The sequence below is a fragment of the Phacochoerus africanus genome, chromosome 2 (genome assembly GCF_016906955.1).
Source record: "Phacochoerus africanus isolate WHEZ1 chromosome 2, ROS_Pafr_v1, whole genome shotgun sequence".
In the NCBI taxonomy this organism is placed as follows: domain Eukaryota; kingdom Metazoa; phylum Chordata; class Mammalia; order Artiodactyla; family Suidae; genus Phacochoerus; species Phacochoerus africanus.
Genome location: NC_062545.1, coordinates 207944478 through 207964235, shown reverse-complemented (window position 1 = coordinate 207964235; position 19758 = coordinate 207944478). Strand labels below are relative to the sequence as shown.

The 19758-nt window shown below is 41.9% G+C and overlaps 2 protein-coding genes across 7 annotated transcripts in view; one reads left to right on the top strand and one right to left on the bottom strand.

The window, feature by feature from the left end:
- Window positions 1–3818, bottom strand: part of BNC2 (basonuclin 2) — a 454742-nt gene extending 450924 nt beyond the window's left edge. For all 6 annotated transcript variants that reach the window (XM_047767608.1, XM_047767609.1, XM_047767610.1 and 3 more), the window contains exon 1: window positions 3616–3818. In XM_047767608.1, coding sequence (XP_047623564.1) covers window positions 3616–3618 — 3 coding nt within the window. In that variant the 5' untranslated portion in view covers window positions 3619–3818. The remainder of the gene's footprint in view (window positions 1–3615) is intronic.
- Window positions 3819–4205: 387 nt separating this feature from the next.
- LOC125120812 (uncharacterized) lies at window positions 4206–19528 on the top strand. The gene is made up of 3 exons (XM_047769229.1): window positions 4206–4541; window positions 5072–5257; window positions 17833–19528. The coding sequence occupies exons 1-3, from the start codon at window positions 4206–4208 to the stop codon at window positions 17992–17994; spliced, it is 684 nt and encodes a 227-aa protein (XP_047625185.1). The 3' UTR covers window positions 17995–19528.
- The last annotated feature ends 230 nt before the right edge of the window (window positions 19529–19758 follow it).

Genomic DNA, 19758 nt, shown 5'->3' with positions numbered 1-19758 from the left:
ATTTCAATCTCAAAAAACTAACAACATGTGTGATTATCTACAGAAATTCCAGCTTGTGATCTGGTCTCAGTTCTAAAAACCTGCATTTAAATTCAGGATCTTGAAAATTTAAAAAAAAACAAAAAACAAAAAAAAAACCACATTGCATTAAGTGTCATCTGTGGAGTTTGCATAAGGAGTTTACATAAAAGATGCTGACGGTAATATGTAGAAAACACATCCATGTACCATAATATTTATACACACCAATGGTAATAACTTTTATTGTTTAATCTTTTTGGCTATTCAGTATTGGATATTTTGGGATTTCAGTTATTTAGAAGACTATAAATAACCTCGTCCAAGTATGCCATTGATATTTAGTCTACCTTACAACAGCCATAAAAGACGGTCGACTGGCAAGTCATTTCAAACAAATGAATATGAAAAATGCTAAATCGAGCTCCTCCTACTTACTAGGACCATCTTTCAAATACTCAAGAAACATTTAAAATGAAAAGCCTTAACCCTAAAATTAAAACTAAAAGGAACCACTACCTTCAAGTCATCACCTATTTTGGACTTCCTTAATATAAGAAATATCCCTAGGAACAACAACAAAAAGAAAAGCTCCCCCCTCTACCTCCCGCCCTTTTTTGAGCCAGTGTCCAATTTCTTCTTTTCTGAACAGCTGTATTATCCAACTTAAGTTGCTCTGCTAATTTCAGTCCCACAAGGACTAACTTGGAAGGCAAAAAAATACAAGAAAAGATCAATTTGCTGGGAAAGATCAAATGAGAAAACTGTGGGGACAGCACCAGGTCAGCGTGTGGAGAACTAAGCAGACCTGTTCTTCATTAACTGCGGTTCTCTGGGGATGTCACACACTACCTGTCCGTGGGCTTTATTGAACCGCCTAACCCGCCTCTCTGTTCCATTCTTCTGGGCCCAAGTGAATCATATCCTGCTGCTGACAAGTTAGCAGGGGACTGCGGCTGCAACATGAAAGTACTTTTCTTTCTTGTCTAAATCAGGCAGATTTTTGAAAAGACGACACAGCATTGACTCGTGACATGGCAAGATGAAACGAGAGGTCTGGGCCGGTCTTGGAGCTGTGCAGATAAAAGTAATCAAATGACACTCCTGGAATGCAAATTGGCATTCTTGACTGCAGCAATTGCACAACCATGAAACATCCCTGACAGCAAGCAAGATTAGGACAAAATGTTATGTAAAGCACTGAACTCAAAAACTCTCACTTGAAAATTCAAACTGTAACACTTACATTTTAATATAGCAATAGTCAGCTCTGCTTTTGTCTGCTGCTTTTTGTAATCACATATCCCTGCCTGACAGATATCTTACATTTCAGGTCGAAGGAAAAAAGTCATGTATTGGGAATGTATGCCAGCTATTAATATTTTCTTCCTATTTACTTTTTAAAAATCACGTGAGATTGGTTTTTTCCCCAAAGTTTTACAAGCAAACAAGTTAACCTAATATTCTGGGGGCGGGGGTTGGGGGGGAAGACAGCTTGATACTATTCTCACATGATATTCAAACTGAGTTCACGGTCAGGTTCAGTATCACTTCCCTCAGGTGAATATACTCCCATACTTTGGTAAAGTGATGAGCAATCTAGATTTTAAATACTCTGTCCGGAACGAGAAGAGAAGAGCAGCTACAGTTAAGAACTTCATTAAGTCTGAAGGGTTTAAGTTAAGCAGCTACAAACATAACATAAAACACAGATACCCTATAAGAGTTCACAAGGGATTTTTGGGTGATTCTAAAGGGTAAAGGAAGTTCCATTAACTTGTACAGGGTCTCACTCCTCTTGAGTACAGTCTGCAGATCAGATATACTAAGTAACAGTGCCAGAAATAAATTCCGCCACTTAAAGAATGTATGTGTGCAGAGTAATATCTGAAACTGCAAAATACCAAGCAGTGGGTGACAAATGTGCTTAGCCACTGTTCAAAGTGATTAGTATTTGGGAATAGATGTGTAGATAAATAGTATCTAGGCCAAGAGGAAAGGAAAGAAAAAGAATACCTACAACTGGCTTTTACACTCTTCTTGTGTAAAATGCCGCTAGAAGAAAAACTCAAGTGCTAAACAGATATTTAATATTTTGTTATGACGCCTCCACTTAAATACAGGTTCCAACCACTGCAACTGTCCATGAAGTACATTAAAAAATAAAACAGGCCACTTTGTGCCACTTTAATCCTGGGTACATAGGATTATTCTATGATGTCTTTTGTACATCACTTTTACAACAGCTTGACTCTAGGGTAAATGGGAACCACCATAAATCGCACGCTGCTTTCAAAACCACTTTAATTTCTGTCAGCGTTACTGTAACCACAGTCTTGGGCTCACTTTTTTTTTTTTTTTTTTTTTTGTGCCTGCATTTGACAGTCGCATCTCCTACACTCCAGTCGTGACTTTGATCACTGAAACAAGAGATGTCACATTAGGGGGAAGGGAAAAGAAAAAGAATGCCAACCCGCTATCTGCCTTTTTCTTACACAGTCCAACTACATGCGGAACACAGTATATCAGATCCCCAAGTGGGGTAACAATGGCAGCAAACGGTGGAAGCAAACTAAAAGGAGGGGAGTGGTCCAGCCCTATTTCTAACAAATCATTTCCCCGAAAGCGGACAGAACGAGCGCTCAGCACCAGGCGAACTAATTGGCCGCTGCCTCGCTGCAGAGAAGCCGCTTCGGGCACAGGGGCTGTGCTGGAATCTCGCTTCGCAACGCCTTCCCATCTCCTCCACCACTTCCACTTGGAACTTTTTTTTTTTTTTTTAATTTCATCTCAGCTTCACTTTACAGGGAATTTCACCTCAGCTTTTTTTTCTTGTTTTTATTTTAATCCTGCCCCCCTCCCAGGGCCCCAAATGCCACCCTGAAGTCAACGTGTAAGTAACACAAATTGGCTCCTGCCGAACTGCACCACAAAATCTCTCTTTAAGGTTGATTTTCCTGCCCAGCGTTTTGCACATTCTTCAAAAACCTCCAGGAGCACTTCCTAAATTTTCATTTACAAAGGAAGGGTTCCCGAACGGGAGGGCGAGGAGGAGGGGAAGGCAGAGGTGCTGGGGGCTCTATGGCGGTGTCCTCCCCGCGCAGCGCACCAGCGCGCCCCGGTGCCCACGCCCAGTCGCCGGTCCCGCACTCGCGGGCAAGTTTTAAAAGTTACCGTGGGTCTAAATCGCGTTCCTCTCCGCCCCAAGCTCCTTCCAGCGCTCCATCAGCCCCCGCCTTCCTCCCGGCCCGTCCCAACTCCCTGGAGCCGCCCGCTCGCCTGCCGCTCACCTTGCCCCCCGACCGCCAGAGGAGCGACCTTCCCGAGCCCCCCGAGCCCGCACGCACACACGCCCTCCCACCTGGAGTTCTCCTGCGCCACTCGGGCCAAGTTGAGGGGCGATTTCGAGAGCACAGCAGGGGCCCGGGTGGACTGGGGCTATCCGCTCCCGCCCGCCCTACCCAGCGCCCCCCTCCACCTCCCGCCACTGGACTGGAGGAAAACACGGCCCCCGGGCGGCCCCAGAGGCGCGAGGGCGAGGGGCTCCTTTCTTCCGAAGTCTAGAATAAAAAGGAAAGGAGGGTGGAAACTTCTTACCATCTCGGCATGCTGGTTGTCAAGTGCAGCCCCCGCCTCTTGGTCTCCTCTTAGCGGCCGCGCCTGGACCAGCCCCTCGGCCGCCTCTCGCTCCTTCTGTCTCGGCCTTTCTTTCCCTCCCCCTCCCGATTTCCTCCGGGCGGCCGCTCTCGCCGCCTCCGCCTCTCTCCGCCCGCCCGCCCGCGCGCGCCCTCGCCGCGGCCCCTCTGCGCTCAGGTGACTGATTTACACCCGCGCCCAGGGTCGCCCTCGCTCCCCAAGTCGGAGCCTACTGAGTTCCCCCGGCTCCTCGGGACAAAAAAAAAAAGGAACGGATTGTCCAGGGAGGAGGCTGTTGGGGGGGTGGGAGGGGGAACCGGCGGGCGAGGTGACCTCGGGCGGATTTGCAAGCCCCACAAGTTTCTCCTTTCTCTGCAAAACTGTCGTGATTACAATGTTGCTCCCCTTTTGCAAAATAAAAGTAGGTTAGTTGGATTGTTTGTCCTTAGATTTCTAGGGGTTCATGAAGGAGGATGTATATTTCTCCCTCCCCCCCGCACTGCACACCCCGCGCCCTGTTACTTTTTTTTTTTCCGCTTCTCTTTCTGGGGATGGAAAAACAACTTTGGGGCCCCCTGGGGGGTGCCGGCGTGGAGGTGGAGGTGTCCGCTAGGGCCCAGCTGTCAAAAAGCAGTGGGGCGTGGGGGGCAGAGACGACTGGGCAGGGAAACGCCGAGGAAAGGGCGCGAACTTTATTTCGACTGCTGCGAACCTCGGCGTCGCTTTTCTTTTCGGGCAGTCGCCGGTCTCGGTCCCCTTTGACCAGTTCCTACTCGCGAGCCGCCGCCGCCGCCCCCTCCTCCTTTCCCCTTCCCCTCCTCCTTCGTGCCCGTCGTGCTGCCCCGCACCCGGATCAGTCCGGGTCCCTGCTCGCTGTCGGGGAGAAGGTGAGGGAACCGGGGGCGGGGGACCCCAGGGGCCAGAAAATCGGGACGAGAACGTGCTGGGCGAAAAGGCCAAAAGTTGCGCGCGGCTGGGGGGGAAAAAGTTTTTTAGTGGCGGCGTGTTTTGTGCCGGCCCGGACGCCGGCTTGCGGCGAGGGCTTCCTTCCCTGGTCTGGGCCGCGGGCCTCCGGCTGGAGACGCCGGGGAAGTGGAACGAGGCTGCTGCCTCTGCGGTGCCCGCGGGGGAAGGCCAGTCACGTCTATGGGTGACACTCAGCCGGCCCGCCTGAGTCGCCCTGCCTCGGAGATGCAAAAATGCAAGCTGCAGGCTCTGCGCGCACACACGCCCGCAGCTGAAAGACATTTCTTAAATGCAGGCAAAACCCGGCCGCAAGAATTGGGGGCGGTTGCCGGGTGCGGGGGGGGGGGGGGTTTAATCACCATCATCTTCCTAACGTACACTTTGTGCCAAAAACATCTCTGCGTTGTGCAGATTTATCATAGCCTGAGCAAACTTTCTGCTTATCTGACAGGGAAGGCAGGCACAGGTTTCGAGCATATTCCCTGAACACTTGAAAATCAGAATCGGCGGAGGCGAACACTTGGCTTGGCAGGACAGCAGGTCTGGTTACCGGTTTCCACTGAGAAGAGAAAATCATCCCTCCTTGCTTGCTCTCTTCCCCGAAGTAGAGGAAGAGACTGCCCAATTGCATTCAGAGGTCAGAATCAAATTCCTCTGGAAAATATGCAGCTTTGGAATTACGTAGTTTTATTTTCTTTGATGCACGGTCTGGGCTTAAGTTTAATATGAATTTTCACAATAATTAAAAATTTTTCAGGAGCCGTGACTAACGAGAGACTAAGCGGCCCAACTAGCCACAGCTGTTCTGAAAATGTGATTAGGCTTATTATTTACGTAGATCCAGCTTTTTAACGGGGGCCACCGCACCTGCAATTCTTTGTACTGATTGGTTCCAAAATCTGACTATTTTAGGCCCTTTCAGAGCAGATTTGAAGGCACTTCTGCTTTTGTGAATTCTCTACATCACCTTGTCATGGAAAGGTTTGTCTGGTGAACACTTCTACAATGTTACACAGTAAATATCTTGGCACATGGTTCATCTGGAGGTTTCTGGTGGGAGTCAGGTTACTTCTCTCACTATAGGATAAATCAAAGGATAGACTAGATAACTAATCACTAGCCATATATATAAATGCATGTTATCTAAGAAGGCTCATCTTTAAATGATTTGATTAAGGTGTGGAGCAAGTTCTCTTATTCTGTAAACATAACTGTAACATCATCCTGTAGTTTGTAGAAACTGATTACACAAGGGATAATGATGACCAAATGTGCATTCTGAGCAACTGAGGATCATCACATGAATTCTCCAGAAAGGAGCCAAGTTCCAATGTGTTTTCCTGTATCATGGAGAGATGAGAAAAACTAGTTGCTAATTTCAGAGTCATTACCCATACAAATCCATTCACACACTTACCGCTTTGGACAAGTGACAGACCAGCAATTGCCAAACAATTGTATTCACACTGCATTTTTGGCTGTGCACCTACACTGGCCAACAGGCAGAAGTTACTCCACATCAAGCAACCTGTAATTTACATTCCCCTGATTGGTTCCAGATCTGTCTGTTTTTGATGTTAGCATACAAACATTTTATACGAGGCAAGATGTGTCTATTTGGGGTCCGATGCCTTTCTGGAACGTCATCAGGATAAGGATGGGGAATGTGTTGGGCTGAAGAGCAGCCCTTGGAGAAGGTGGAAGAATTTACGGAAGCAAAGTGTGTAAGAGAATTCCATAGTGTCTTATTTCCTCTAGTGGGTTTGTATGGCAATTGGAACAAAATCTTAAGTCCTTCTTGTATCCCACAAGACCTTACTGATCTACACCTGCCTGACCCTTTCAACTGGTTTCTTTTTTTCCCCTCCATTTTTCATTCCCCTCATGGACTATGCTAAAGTCATGCTAACTTTTTTCTGTTCCTTTGTCTTGCCAAGTTCTTTACTCTCCCTACCCCGCCTCCCACCACCACCACGCCTTCTCTCTACCTGGAATATTCTCCCACATTTTCCATCGGTTCCTCATTTCTCACCTCTCAGCTCTAACTTCTCCTCTTCAAACTCTAATTAAAATAGCTATGCCTACCACTCTAAATACCCCCTAACTCTTTTTTCCCATTACTCATTTTCTTTATATCCCTTGGCAATATCTGAAGTTCTCTTATGTGCTTATTGTTTTCCTTCCAACTGAAATGTGACCTCCACTGGGGCAGGGGCTTTATCCACCTTGTTCACTTATATAGCTTCAGCCCATAAAACAGTACCAGGCACAAAATAAACTTAGAAATATTGTTTGAATTAAGAAAGAAATGTTAAAATCATTACACTGTATTGTTGATGACCTACCTTAGAGCCAGACAAGTTCACTTAGAAATAGGGAAAAAGTTCCATACCTGTTCTTTTGGGGGATGGAGCAAAGCTCTTGAGTTCCAGCACCAGGGATCCTCAAAGTGTAGGCCTGGCACCCTTGGGGGTCCTCAGGACCCTTTTAGGGGGGCCATGAAGTCAAAACTATTTTTAGTGTAATACTGAGAAATTATTTGCCTTTCTTACATTCTTTCATGAGTGTAGAGTTTTCCAGAGACAATGTGACTTGTGATGTCTCAACAGACTGACTGTAGAAGCAGATACAAAAACCCATCTACCTTTTGTTATATTAGGCATTAAAGATATTTGCCCAAAGGTGTAAATGCTACATTTCTCACTGTTGTTTTGGAAAACGTAGTTAATTTGCATTTCAAAATGTGTGTATTTCCTGTTGCAGATATAGCAAATTACCATACATTTAGTGGCTCAAAACAGCATGAATTTCTTTTAAAATTCTGGAGGTCAGAAGTCCAAAATGGGTCTCTCTACACTAAAAGCTAGGTATCTGTATCCCTGCTTTACTTTCTGAAAACCTGAGGAGAAAATTCATTCCCTTACCAGCTTCTAGAGACCACCCAGATTCCTGAGCTCATGGCCTCCTTCCATTTTTAAAGCTTATATGGGCCAGACGTGTCTTTTCTTGCACTAAATCACTCTGACACTGCATCCTACTTTCACTTATAACCACCCCTGTGGAGTTCCCTTAGTGGCACAGCAGAAATGGATCCAACTAGGAGCCATGAGGTTGTGGGTTCGAGCCGTGGGTTAAGGGATCCGGCGTTGCCATGACCTGTGGTATAGGTCGCAGGTGAGACTCAGATCTGGTTGCTGTGGCTGTGGTGTAGGCAGCTGTAGCTCCGATTGGACCCCTAGCCTGGGAACCTACCTATGCCACGGGTGTGGCCCTAAAAAAAAAAAAAAAAAAAAAGCAAAAAAACCCCCAAAACTACTCTTGTGATTACATTGGGCCCATCTAAATAATCCAGGGTAACCTATCCATCACAAAATCCTGAATTTAATCATATGCAACATATCCACAGGTTCTAGGGATTAGGATATAGGCCAGTATTCCGAACCATCATTCTGCTGACAATGGTGGAGTAACAAATCATGGGTTTATTATTGTTATTTTTGATGATTTAATAACTAAATTTTTTTAGAATTTAAATTTGTTACAGTAAATATCAATAAGTGATTGCCCACATACACAAAAACTCTGTATAACCTTCAGTAATTTTTAAGAGGTCAGGAGACTAAACAGTTTGAGAATCCCTGGCAAGCACAAAGGCTATTTTCTCTTTTTCCATGCTTCAGGTTATACTTGATTGTACTAAGCCTTTGCTATGTTTGGTTTAAGGATGGGCATGTTACTTCCTTCTGGCCAATGAAGGATGAGAGGAAGTCATTGGAGGGAGACTCCTTAAAAAAATACTGACAAGGAAGGAGTTCCCTTTGTGGCATAGTGGTTAACGAATCTGACTAGGAACCATGAGGTTGCAGGTTTGATCCCTGGCCTTGCTCAATGGGTTAAGGATCTGGCGTTGTTGTGAGCTGTGGCGTAGGTCGCAGATGTGGCTCGGATCCCGTGTTGATGTGGCTCTGGCATAGGCCGGTGGCTACAGCTCCGATTCGACCCCTAGCCTGGGAACCTCCATATGCTGCAGGAGCAACCCTAGAAAAGGCAAAAAGACACCCCCCCCCAAAAAAAAATACTGGCAAGGAAGTAATTGTCCCTTTTCTGCTCCGAATGTTAATACCTGAGAATGTGATACCTGAAACAACTGGCTTCATCTTGCGACTAAGATTGTGACACACCTGGGATGGCAAAGTAGGAAGGTAGAAAACACCTGAGCTGTAGATGCTATTACTGACTTACCAAAATAACTAACCCCAAGTGGCCTGGGACTGTTTGTTATGTGATATAATTTTGAACTTGCCTTTCTATTAATTGCAGTTTAAAGCTTCCTAAACATTACAGAGAATTGGCATGTCTCTGCTGTTTTTCCATGTCAGAGTTCCTTCTTCTTATTTTCCATCAAATTGGTATATTTTTTCCAAATCTTGAGAACATTTTTTTTTCAGAAATTGGTGAAAGTATTATAAATTTGTAAGAATTAAAACTGAGCAGTTTGTAGTTCCCATCGTGGCTCGGTGGAAATGAATCTGACTAGCATTCTTGAGGACACAGGGTTCGATCCCTGGCCTTGCTCAGTGGATTAAGGATCAAGCGTTGCCATGAGCTGTGGTGTAGGTCGAAGAGATGGCTCAGATCCTGCGTTACTGTGGCTGTGGTGGAGGCCAGGAGCTACAGCTACGATTGGACCCCTAGCCTGGGAACGTTCATATAGAGATATTACTGTTTTAAATAAATGCAAGAAATAACATGTTTTGGAAACCAAGTAGTCCTTAAATTGATCATTTCATCACGTGATTATGTGTAGTGTGGAATGTTGCTGAAAGATCCTGAATATTACATTATTCAAGTACTTCCCAAAATATTCACAATGGGCTATAGTTTTCTGTAAATGTTTTAACCAAGAAATACCAAAAGAAAAAAATATGTTGTTAGGAGAAAAAAGTTTGAACTTAAAACAACTCAATTCAATATTTGTTTTTTTGTTTTGTTTTGTCTTTTGTCTTTTCAGGGCTGCACCCGTGGCATATGGAGGTTCCCAGGCTAGCAGTCAAATTGGAGCTATAGCCACTGGCCTACACCACAGCCACAGAAACGCCAGGTACGAGCCGCGTTTTCGACCTACATCACAGCTCATGGCAACACCAGATCCTTAACCCACTGAGCAAAGCCAGGAATTGAACCCGCAACCTCATGGTTCCTAGGCGGATTTGTTAACCACGAGCCACGATGGGAATGCCTCAATTTCAATATTAAAACCAAAATCAGAGCAAAGAAAATATGTTCATCATTAGGAAAAAAATGAATTTACGTGTAACAACATAAACACTAATGCTCAGCTTGAACATGTTTTCAGACTCAATTAACAATTTGACCAACATTAATACTAAATTAAAGAAATTTTTCTACCAGTGTAAGCTTAATCATGAAACAAAGATCAAGACTATAAGATCAGATAAGGCAACAAATGTTTTCTAAGTTTTAAATTTTTGTTTTAACAGAAGTTAAATATTAAGTATTTGTGGTTTGATCTTAAAAATTTTAAATATTAAGTATTTGTGGTTTGATCTTAAAAATTTTGGTGTGCTTATTTTGGACTTTATGTTATTATGTTAATGTTTCCCTTGTTTAGTGTTTTCTATCATCAAATGTCCTTATTGGGTAGAATTAATTTTTACATGTTATTTAAATATATAATCTCACAATATATTAATTCATAATATGAATAAGCCATGTATTTATTATTAATTTTTTTTTGCAGAAAGCCTCTAACCCTATCAGAAAAATGATTCACTGTTTATGATTATGGTCACTCATTAATATTTAATAATACATAAGTGTTATAAAAAATACAGAATAACTTGTGACTTGGGAATTTTCAGGAATTTCAGTTTCTTATATTCCAACTCTGAGGATTAATATGTCAGAAATTTGAAAACACTAGATCTGTGTTTGTTATACCAAGGTATTTTAAAATTGTTCTACCTTAAGTTTTTTTTTAATTCTCATTATTTTATAGTTATCAATTAATCGTTTTGTGCATAAATACAGCAACATCTACCCAACCCTCATTCCCTTTGACTGTCAGATACATTTGCTATTGATCCACTTCTTCCCAAAATTCTTCTAGTGGTTTCTTTGACACTCTCCTATCGTGGCTTCTTCCTTTCCTGCCTCACAGTTTCTCCCCACTCCTTCATATGCCTTGCTCCCCCCAACACACAGTGTGAAAGTTGCCCCAAAGGTGGAAACTCCCACTTTTTCTCCTCTCTCTTTCTTATGGTCTTCTTCAGTGTTTGAACCATCTTAGTTCCAACCTGATCTCTATAGATACTCTATTTCCCCCCAAGTCTAGTTCCTTTCCTTAAAATGTCTAAGTGATTCTTTCTTTTTTTTAATTGAAATACAGTTGATTTACAATGTTAATTTCTGCTGCACAGCAAAGGGATACAGTTCAGATATATATATATATACACACACACTTTTAAAAACTATTCTTTTTCATTATGGTTTATCATAGAACATTGAATATAGTTCTCTGTGCTCTGTACAATAGGACCTTGTTATCCCCTCAATCTATAATAGCTTACATCTACTAAGCCCAACCTCCCACTCCATCCTTCCCCCAAACCACTCCCCCTTAGCAACCACAAATCTATTCTCCTTGTCTGTGAGTCTTTTTCTGTTTTCATAGATAGGTTCTAGTGTCATATTTTAGATTCCACTTATGATATCATATAGTATTTGTCTTTCCCCTGCTGATTACTTCACTTAGTATGATAATCTTTAGTTGTATCCATGTTACTGCAAGTGGTGTTATTTCATTCTTTTTATGGCTCAGTAGTATTCTATTGTATGTGCTCCACATCTTCTTTATCCATTCATCTGGGCTATTGTGAATAGTGCTGCTACTTACATGTATCTGTTAGAATTGTTGTTTTGTCTGGGTATATGCCAGGAGTGGGATTGCTGGATCATATGCTACCTCTATCCTTAGGTTTCTGAGGAACCTCAGTACTGTTCCCTATAGTGGCTGTACCAACTTACATTCCTACCATCAGCGTAGGAGGGTTCCCTTTTCTCCTAAGTGGATCTTTCTAACTGAATGTTCAATAAATAGTTTATCTTCACCTTCAGTTTAACCTAACACTGAAACCCAACAACAACACTTCCAAATTACTTTTCCCAGTTTTACTTTTTCTGCCTTTACTATTCTTCTTTTCCCTGAAGGGCAAAGCTGATATTCATCTTTGAATCTTTTTTTTTTTGCCTTTGGTTCCTAAATCAAGCCATTTAATAAATCAAACGGAAGTTGTTTTCATGTATTCCTCTTCATGCCATCCATTCTCACTTCATTCAGGTGACCACCATTCTTTTATGTTAACTATTGTGACAGTTTTTCAATTATACTTACTCCTTATGTCCACCTTCCACTCCCATATTTTGCTGCCATATTTTGGCTTTTTCAATTCTATTTTTATTATATATCTCTCCCTTTCATAATAAGCAGCTAAATAAATAAATCTTCCATCTCACCCTGTTTTCTACCATGGAAAGACAAATTGTAATGTTTGCTTTTCAAGGCTGACCTTTATTCAGCTGTTACATTGTATCAAATACTGTACCTAGTACCTAGTAGTTGCTCAATAAATTTATATTGAATGAATGAACGACTCACCATTTCTATACAGTGAACCTGCAGCTCTAGTCAGATAGGCTTCCTGGCAGACACGTGTGATCATTTCTACATTTTTCTTTTGATTTCCAACTGAATGTTTTACTTTCTCTTTACCTATGCATATTCCTGCCAACTTATTTCTACCAACTTCCAAAGGTCATTAGAAACCACTCAGAGAAAGAGACATAACTGTATTATGATCATTTAAAATTATAGTTAAAAATTTACTTAGTTTATATAGAGCATGTGCTCTAGTTGCATCCTATATGTTAAGTTTTTCATTATTTTCTTGATATATATGTTATTGAATCTTCCCAGCATTTGCATGGAGTTAGGCATTCTTATCCCTATTGTCTGGATGAAACTTTAAACTTCTTGCCTAAGGACACATAGCATGTAAGTGTTAAAGCAAAGATTGCATCTTGGCTCCAATTTTAAGTTCCACCCATTTTTCAAGGATCTGATCAGATGCTATATCCTTCCTGGAGTCTTCGTTTATTTATATGGCTATCTTTCTGTCTCCTGAGCTCCTGCAGCATTTATAGTTTGGATGACTGATTTATCACCTAATCACGTGCTGTTGTGCATTTATGGTTGTTTTATTATGTGTCTATCTTATCTCCTTAAGGAGAAAGTAAGCTCTTTGAGGGCAGAGACTATTGATCACACATTTTTCTCAGTTCTCTACCATCCTGATAGAGTGACAGGCACATAAATGAAAAAAGATATTTAATAAAATAATCAATGAAAACAAAGTTCTAATTAGACATGAAATAGTTTCAGATGAAAAGCATATTTCCATAGGAAGTAAAATCCTCTCATCACATGTTTGAGTTTTACATGTGCATGTGATAAGTTTCAACTCCAGTTGTGTCTGGTCATTTAGACAATGGGTCTAGTCACTTTCTTTGGCTTTGTTTTAATTGCATGCTGTATTGATCCTGCTTGTCTCATGTAGTTGTGTCATCTGCTATAGTTGTTAAGGCCTCTTTTCTTCTTCTTTTTTTTTTTTGTCTTTTTGCTATTTCTTTGGGCCTCTCCCGCGGCATATGGAGGTTCCCAGGCTAGGGGTCGAATTGGAGCTGTAGCCACTGGCCTACGCCAGAGCCACAGCAACTTGGGATCCAAGCCGCGTCTGCAACCTACACCACAGCTCATGGCAACGCCGGATCGTTAACCCACTGAGCAAGGCCAGGGATCAAACCCGAAACCTCATGGTTCCTAGTCGGATTCGTTAACCACTGCGCCACGACGGGAACTCCTTTTCTTCTGAGTTATATGGATAATTGATACTGTGTTGAGGAGAGCCCCACTTAGGAATCTTTTCTCATCACCTGTGTTCTCTGTGTTTACACACCAAGTCACCCCTCTCCTACCCAATATGTGGTTCATCCACCACATACTTCTTATTTCATCCATATAAAAATGTTTAGCACTGACCCTGAGAATACTTTAAAAACGAAGTTAATTAGTTAATTTTTAAGGCCTAATTCTTACCCTACACATGTGACTAAAATATCATAAGCCATCTATCTCCTCTAATTTGTCTTATGTAAGTGAAGACATTTATTATTTTGCTGGATTAATGCTGTTCCTTTCTGTAGAACTATGGCTCAATTTTTTTTAACCTAAAAAATGCAGGGATCTAGTTAAAAGTAGTGAATCTCTCCCCAAGTTACCAAGTTAAACCCTTTCAAACATAGTGTGGTTTTGTAGCCAAATAAAATACAGGAAGTAATCTATACGGGAGTCCATCAGTCAACAAGTATGAGACTGATGGCCATTTCCGATAAAGTCGATGAGGTTAGAATGCTGTAGGGCTTTAGGCAAGGTGTAAAAAAGGCCAAAGGTTGAGTTTACAAGATGGTTTACCTAGGGCTGGCTCTGTTTACCTCCAGCTGAGCCACTGGATCTTCTGGGAACCAGCAAAAAAGGAGCTAACATTTACTGAATACCTATGAGGCACTTTACTCAGATTGTGTCATTTCATTTTCTTAAAACCCCTTGAGGTAGTTATCATTTCTATTTGACAGATAAAGAAATTAGAGCTCAAGAGAGTAAGTAACTTGAAAAAGACCACAGGCACAACAACAAAACAGGAAACGTAGAATTATAGCCCAAGCTACCAATTCCTATGTCACTCTTTAGTCCACTAATGGGCATGTGTACTAATTGACCATATGGTCTCCTGCCCTCTGACTCTTACATCACCAAGGACTTTGGGGAAGTCCCAGTCACTTAGTGACATAGCCTTCAAATGCACCCCCTCAGCCAGCAAACAGGACTGAGCAATTTTTTGACCCTCTATCTACATTATACATATTAAGTACACTATGCACTTTTCCAAATGCAGTTTGACATTATGGTTTTTCATTCTCTTTTAATTTCCAGATCAATAAAGGAGAAATAAAACTTGGATTTATTTCTAGCTTAGAAATGGTTAAGGATTTTAAGTATAATAAGCATTGACAGTGTTATTATTTAAGATTTTGTTGTTGTTGTTGTTTGAGAAGTGCTTTTTGGCATGGCAGGCAAAAGCAATCTGGTGGCTTTGTGTGATTGCTGTTCACACTTGGTAATGAATACATTCTGTTGGCTCCTTTGGAGGAGTCAGAAGGGAGTCATTGGTTTAGTGGAGTTGTGGCCTAAAAACACCAAGCCAGCTCATCAGTGCCGCGGATCTCATGCCCTTCCTCTGGCAAACCATGTGTCGGATGTGGTAGGAAAAAAAAAAAATCTCCCTTTCAGCAGCAGAATGTGCAAGTTACACCCTGAATTATCCCATGATGACCTTGCAAATGCAACACATGCCCTCGTGACCACAAGTCCCGACAACTGTAATTTCCTCTGCTTCTCATCAGAGCTCTTCTGCTGTCTGCAGTAGGCACAGAGTGCTAGGGTCCTGCTGCTCCCTGAAGCCAGGGCACCTGCCCTCCTTCCTCTACTGCCTGTACATAAGAGATTGTCTGATAGGAAGCTGACCCCCCAAGGCTTATGCAAACTCCAAGTTCATCTTCCTGGGTGAATGAGAAGCCTGGCTAATGTTTACTATGTGGCCAGCTGACATTTGGGGGATATTACCTAATGCACTTGCTGAAGTCATTCCAAAGATCATTATTAAGCAATTTCTTAGAGCCATCCATGGATTGAAGTGGCATTTCCCCCAGTGACGTCATTGATGGGTATTTCATTTACTCAACACATACATATTTAGCACTTCCTAGATTGTCATGCACTACACTAGGTGCTGAAGATAAAAGCCATGACTAGGGTGGAAAGTCATCTACTTTTCCTGGATTTACTCTTATGGAAGAGACACAGGTTAACAAATATGAGTTCAAACCGTGAAAAATGCTTTAATGATAATAAAATAGGGTGCTGTGATGCAGAATGAGGTGTTGGTGGTGCTTAACTGTGGAGTAAAACATTGTATTGGATGGTGAAGCCTTCCCTGAGGAGGTGATAGTCTGCTGAGATTAGAATCCAACAAACCTAGTAAATATTAGTGGGAAGTCCCCCCTAAGCACAGAAAACAATACCTGCAAAGGTCCTCAGGTAAGGAAGGAATTTAAAGTTTAGTGCTGTTGGTGTGTCCTGAGGGAAGGGAAATAGTGGGAAGGCTTAAAATGGGAGCAAGAGGCTGGACAGAACTTGTATATTCAGTCAAAACCTTCAGTGTAAATTAAGGAAGACTCAAAGATTTGGAGTTCCTGCTGTGGCACAGCAGAAACGAATCCAACTATAACCATGAGGTTGCAGGTTCAATCCCTGGTCTTGATCAGCGGGTTAAGGATCCAGCATTGGCATGAGCTGTGGTATAGGTCACAGACGTGGCTTGGATCCTGCATTGCTGTGGCAACTGTAGGTCCGATTCAACCCCTAGCCTGGGAATCTCCATATGCTGCAGTTACAGCTCTAAAGAAAGCAGTAAATTAATTAATTAATTAATTAATTAAGTCTATAATGCAAGATGGGATAAGATTCACCAACCAGAGAATCCACTGTGAGACCGATGACCATAGGGCTTTGGATATATGATGAGAGTCCTCAGTGATTTAACCTCTTCCAAGAATTATCTGGAGGCTGGAATTTGCAGTCATTTCAAATGTTCATTTCAACTTCTAGAACTTGATCCCTACCACCACTTCTGCTTCTTCATTGGTGTCATTTTAGATATCTGGCATTTCTTAAAAATTCAAATGACAGTGTCCTTTTAAAAATATTATACAGTCATTTTGTTTGCGTTGCATTCAGAGTAAGAGACATGCAGAACTGCTTGACATGAAAAGTAGCTTGACATTTAAAATAAGTATCCCAAGACCCCATTAAGTATTTGCTAACCACATATTTTGTAAACCGCATTGAGAAATGCTCACTCAAGCTTCCAGGACACCATTGGTCCTTACTCTGATTCTCCAAATGGCTCTCTGGAAGCCTCCCTGTGAGCCTTCATCCTCTCCATTCTAATGGGTATCCCCTCCAAGGAGCTCTGTGTGGCCTCATCAGCAGAAAGGCAGCATACCTGTGGTTTGGTGCAGGGTGAACTGGACCAGGAATCTGGGGAGCAAGTCTTTATTCCCATCATTGCCAGTCACTCTGGGATCTTGAGCTAATCAAATCCTTTCTGTTCTTTAATTTATACCCATGCAAAATGGAAAACATAATATTGTAATAGTGCTCAGAACATGCACAGCCAGATCTGATGGGAACAAAACACTTAGGGTATTTCATTTGCTTCGAGCTCAAAGACATGACCTGGAAACTTCCAGTCACAGAGACTAGGAACTCATAAGGGAACCTAACATCAAAAAAGATGGGAAGAGAGGGTTCCTGTTTTGTCTCAGTGGGTTAAGAACTTGACTAGTATCCATGAGGATGCAAGTTCAATCAGTGGGTTAAGGATCCAGCAGTGATATAGGTCGCAGATGCAGGTATTGCTGCAGCTATGACATAGGCCTGCAGCTGCAGCTCCAATTGTACTCCTAGCCTAGGAACTTCCAGGCTAGGCGGTGCTGTAGGAGGTGCACTCCTCCCCTGCCCCAGCCCCCCCAAAAAAGACTGGAAGAAAATGAAAAGGAGTTCTTTTGTGGCACAGAGGGTTGCTGCCGAGGCTTGGGTCACTGCTCTGACGCAGTTTCAGTCTCTGGCCCAGGAACTTCCACTTGCTATAGGTGTGGCCAAAAAGAAAAAAGATGGGGGGAGTTTCAGTTTATTTTGGATTTGGGTAATTGCACTTGGTCATTGTGTTTTCCTGCTGAGACTGTGATGAACAGTGTGATTCAGGAAAGCTAATCAAAAGCCAGATAGCATAAATATCACATGCAGAAAGGCTTAACACTCACCTTTATTTATGCTCATAATATCACATGAAAATACAGCAGAGTCCATTGATGCTTAAAGTCTCTACCTAGCTTGACCCCAAGATGAAAGCTTCCATTTCAACTCCAATTTAAGTAAAATTACCAAATCCTGACTTTGAGTAGCCATTGTATTCCCACTGAGAGGTAATTATAATGCATTTGCTTACAATGTAGTACGAAGATCAACTCAGTGAGATGGGGCAAGAGAAGCGCCATCAACGAAGCCCAAAGAAAGTTCGTAGAAGAGTTCCCTGGTGGCTCAGCAAGTTAAGGATCCAGCGTTGTCACTGCTGTGGCTCAGGTCACCGTGGTTCAGGTTGCTGCAGTGATCATTGACCCGGAATTTCAACCTGCTATGGGTATGCCTCTCCCCCCCAAAAGAGAAGAAGGACTTGTGGGAAATCCAAGGAAATGAGACTGTTCTGGTTCAAGAAATAACTAGGAAGTGGTGTTTGAGATGGGCCTAGAAAGATGACAACAGGCAGAGGGATTTCCAGGTGGAGGAAAATAAATGTGAGAAGAAAGAATGTGCAGGAAGCAATAAGTATTTATTTGGGATGGGGAAAGGCAGTTAGTACATGGTGAAAGCAGTTGTTCTCAAATCTGGCCACACAACTGAATTAATTGGGGACCTTTTAATAAAAACACAGGTTTCTGGGCTCCTTACCAGACCTTGTGAATGAAAATTTTCAAGAATGAAGGTCTATGTTAGGTTGTGCTTTTTTAAAAAAATATGCATATATTTTAGTTCTCTAAGTGATTCGAATGTGCACCTAGGCTTAGAAATCACTGGAGGAGGTTTTGCTAAACCCTGAAGAATTATGCCATGATCAGCCACACTGCCGAACTGTGTTTTCTAAACTTTAGTTTTAAAAATCAATTTAGTGAGTCTCGTTACGTACTTAATTTTTTTTTGATATCATAATACATTGTATGCTGTAAGGGTAGGAAATTTTTGTGAAAGATTTGTTTCTGCTTAAGTATGTGTTTGCTTATGTATATGTCTTCTTGTTGCTTATGCAATGTAAAAGATATGTCTTACTGATTTCTTCAGTCAAAGCAAAAAATGGAAAGGGCTAAATTACAGGAGAAGATCGTATTTAATTTTGTTGGCAATGGGGAGCCATAGAAGCTTTTGAGCTGGGGAGTGACAGGACCAGATTTACACTGGTGAAAATTAGTAAGGCAGCAATGTACAAGATGGATTGAAATGAGGAATAAAAGGAACGAGATGTTAATTAGACTCTATAACCATTATTAATTTTGAGTCAGACTGATTAAAACACATTTAAGTTCTAAAATTATTTGCATTTCTAATTAACATAACATTTTAAAAATGTTAAGCCAGAAGGCACCTCAGGATTGGGTCAGGGCTTCCAGTTATTATGAACAGTGATTATTACTGAGCCTCTATTAGCCCAAAGGTTGTGATTAAGTGATACACCTCATTGTATGAACTCTAGAGGGAAAAAAATGAGGAAATACGTAAAGCTATGTTGCAGACAATTCAAAAAGTGGTATTTAGTCTAGAGTAGTCATCAAATTATGGACAGCGAAAGGATTTGAACAGACTTCTCCACAGAAAATGTGCAAGTGAACACAGGCACATGGACATCATTAGTCATCAGGGAATGTAAATTAAGGCCACATTCAACACGTGCTACAACATAGATAAACCTGACGACATTATGCTTAGAGGAAGAAGCCAGTCGCAAAAGGAAAAATACAATATGATTCTGCTTATTTAAGGTACTGAAACTGGTCAAACCCATAGGGACAGAAAATAGGGCCAGTGGCTGAGGGGAGACAGGAATGTGAAGCTGTTGTTTTAACAGGTGGAGAGTTTTTGTTTTGCAAGATGAAAAGAGTTCTTTGGATAAATATTGTTAATGGTAGCACAACACTGTGAATGTATTTAATGCCACTGAACTGTACACTTAAAAATGATTAAGATGGTAAATTTTATATTGTGTATTTGCCACAATTACAATTTTTAAAAATATGTAGCATTGAGATATCACTTCACACCAACTAGAATGATGATAATCAGAAAGAGAGATAATAGCAAGTGTTGGCTAGGATGTGGAGAACTTGGAACCC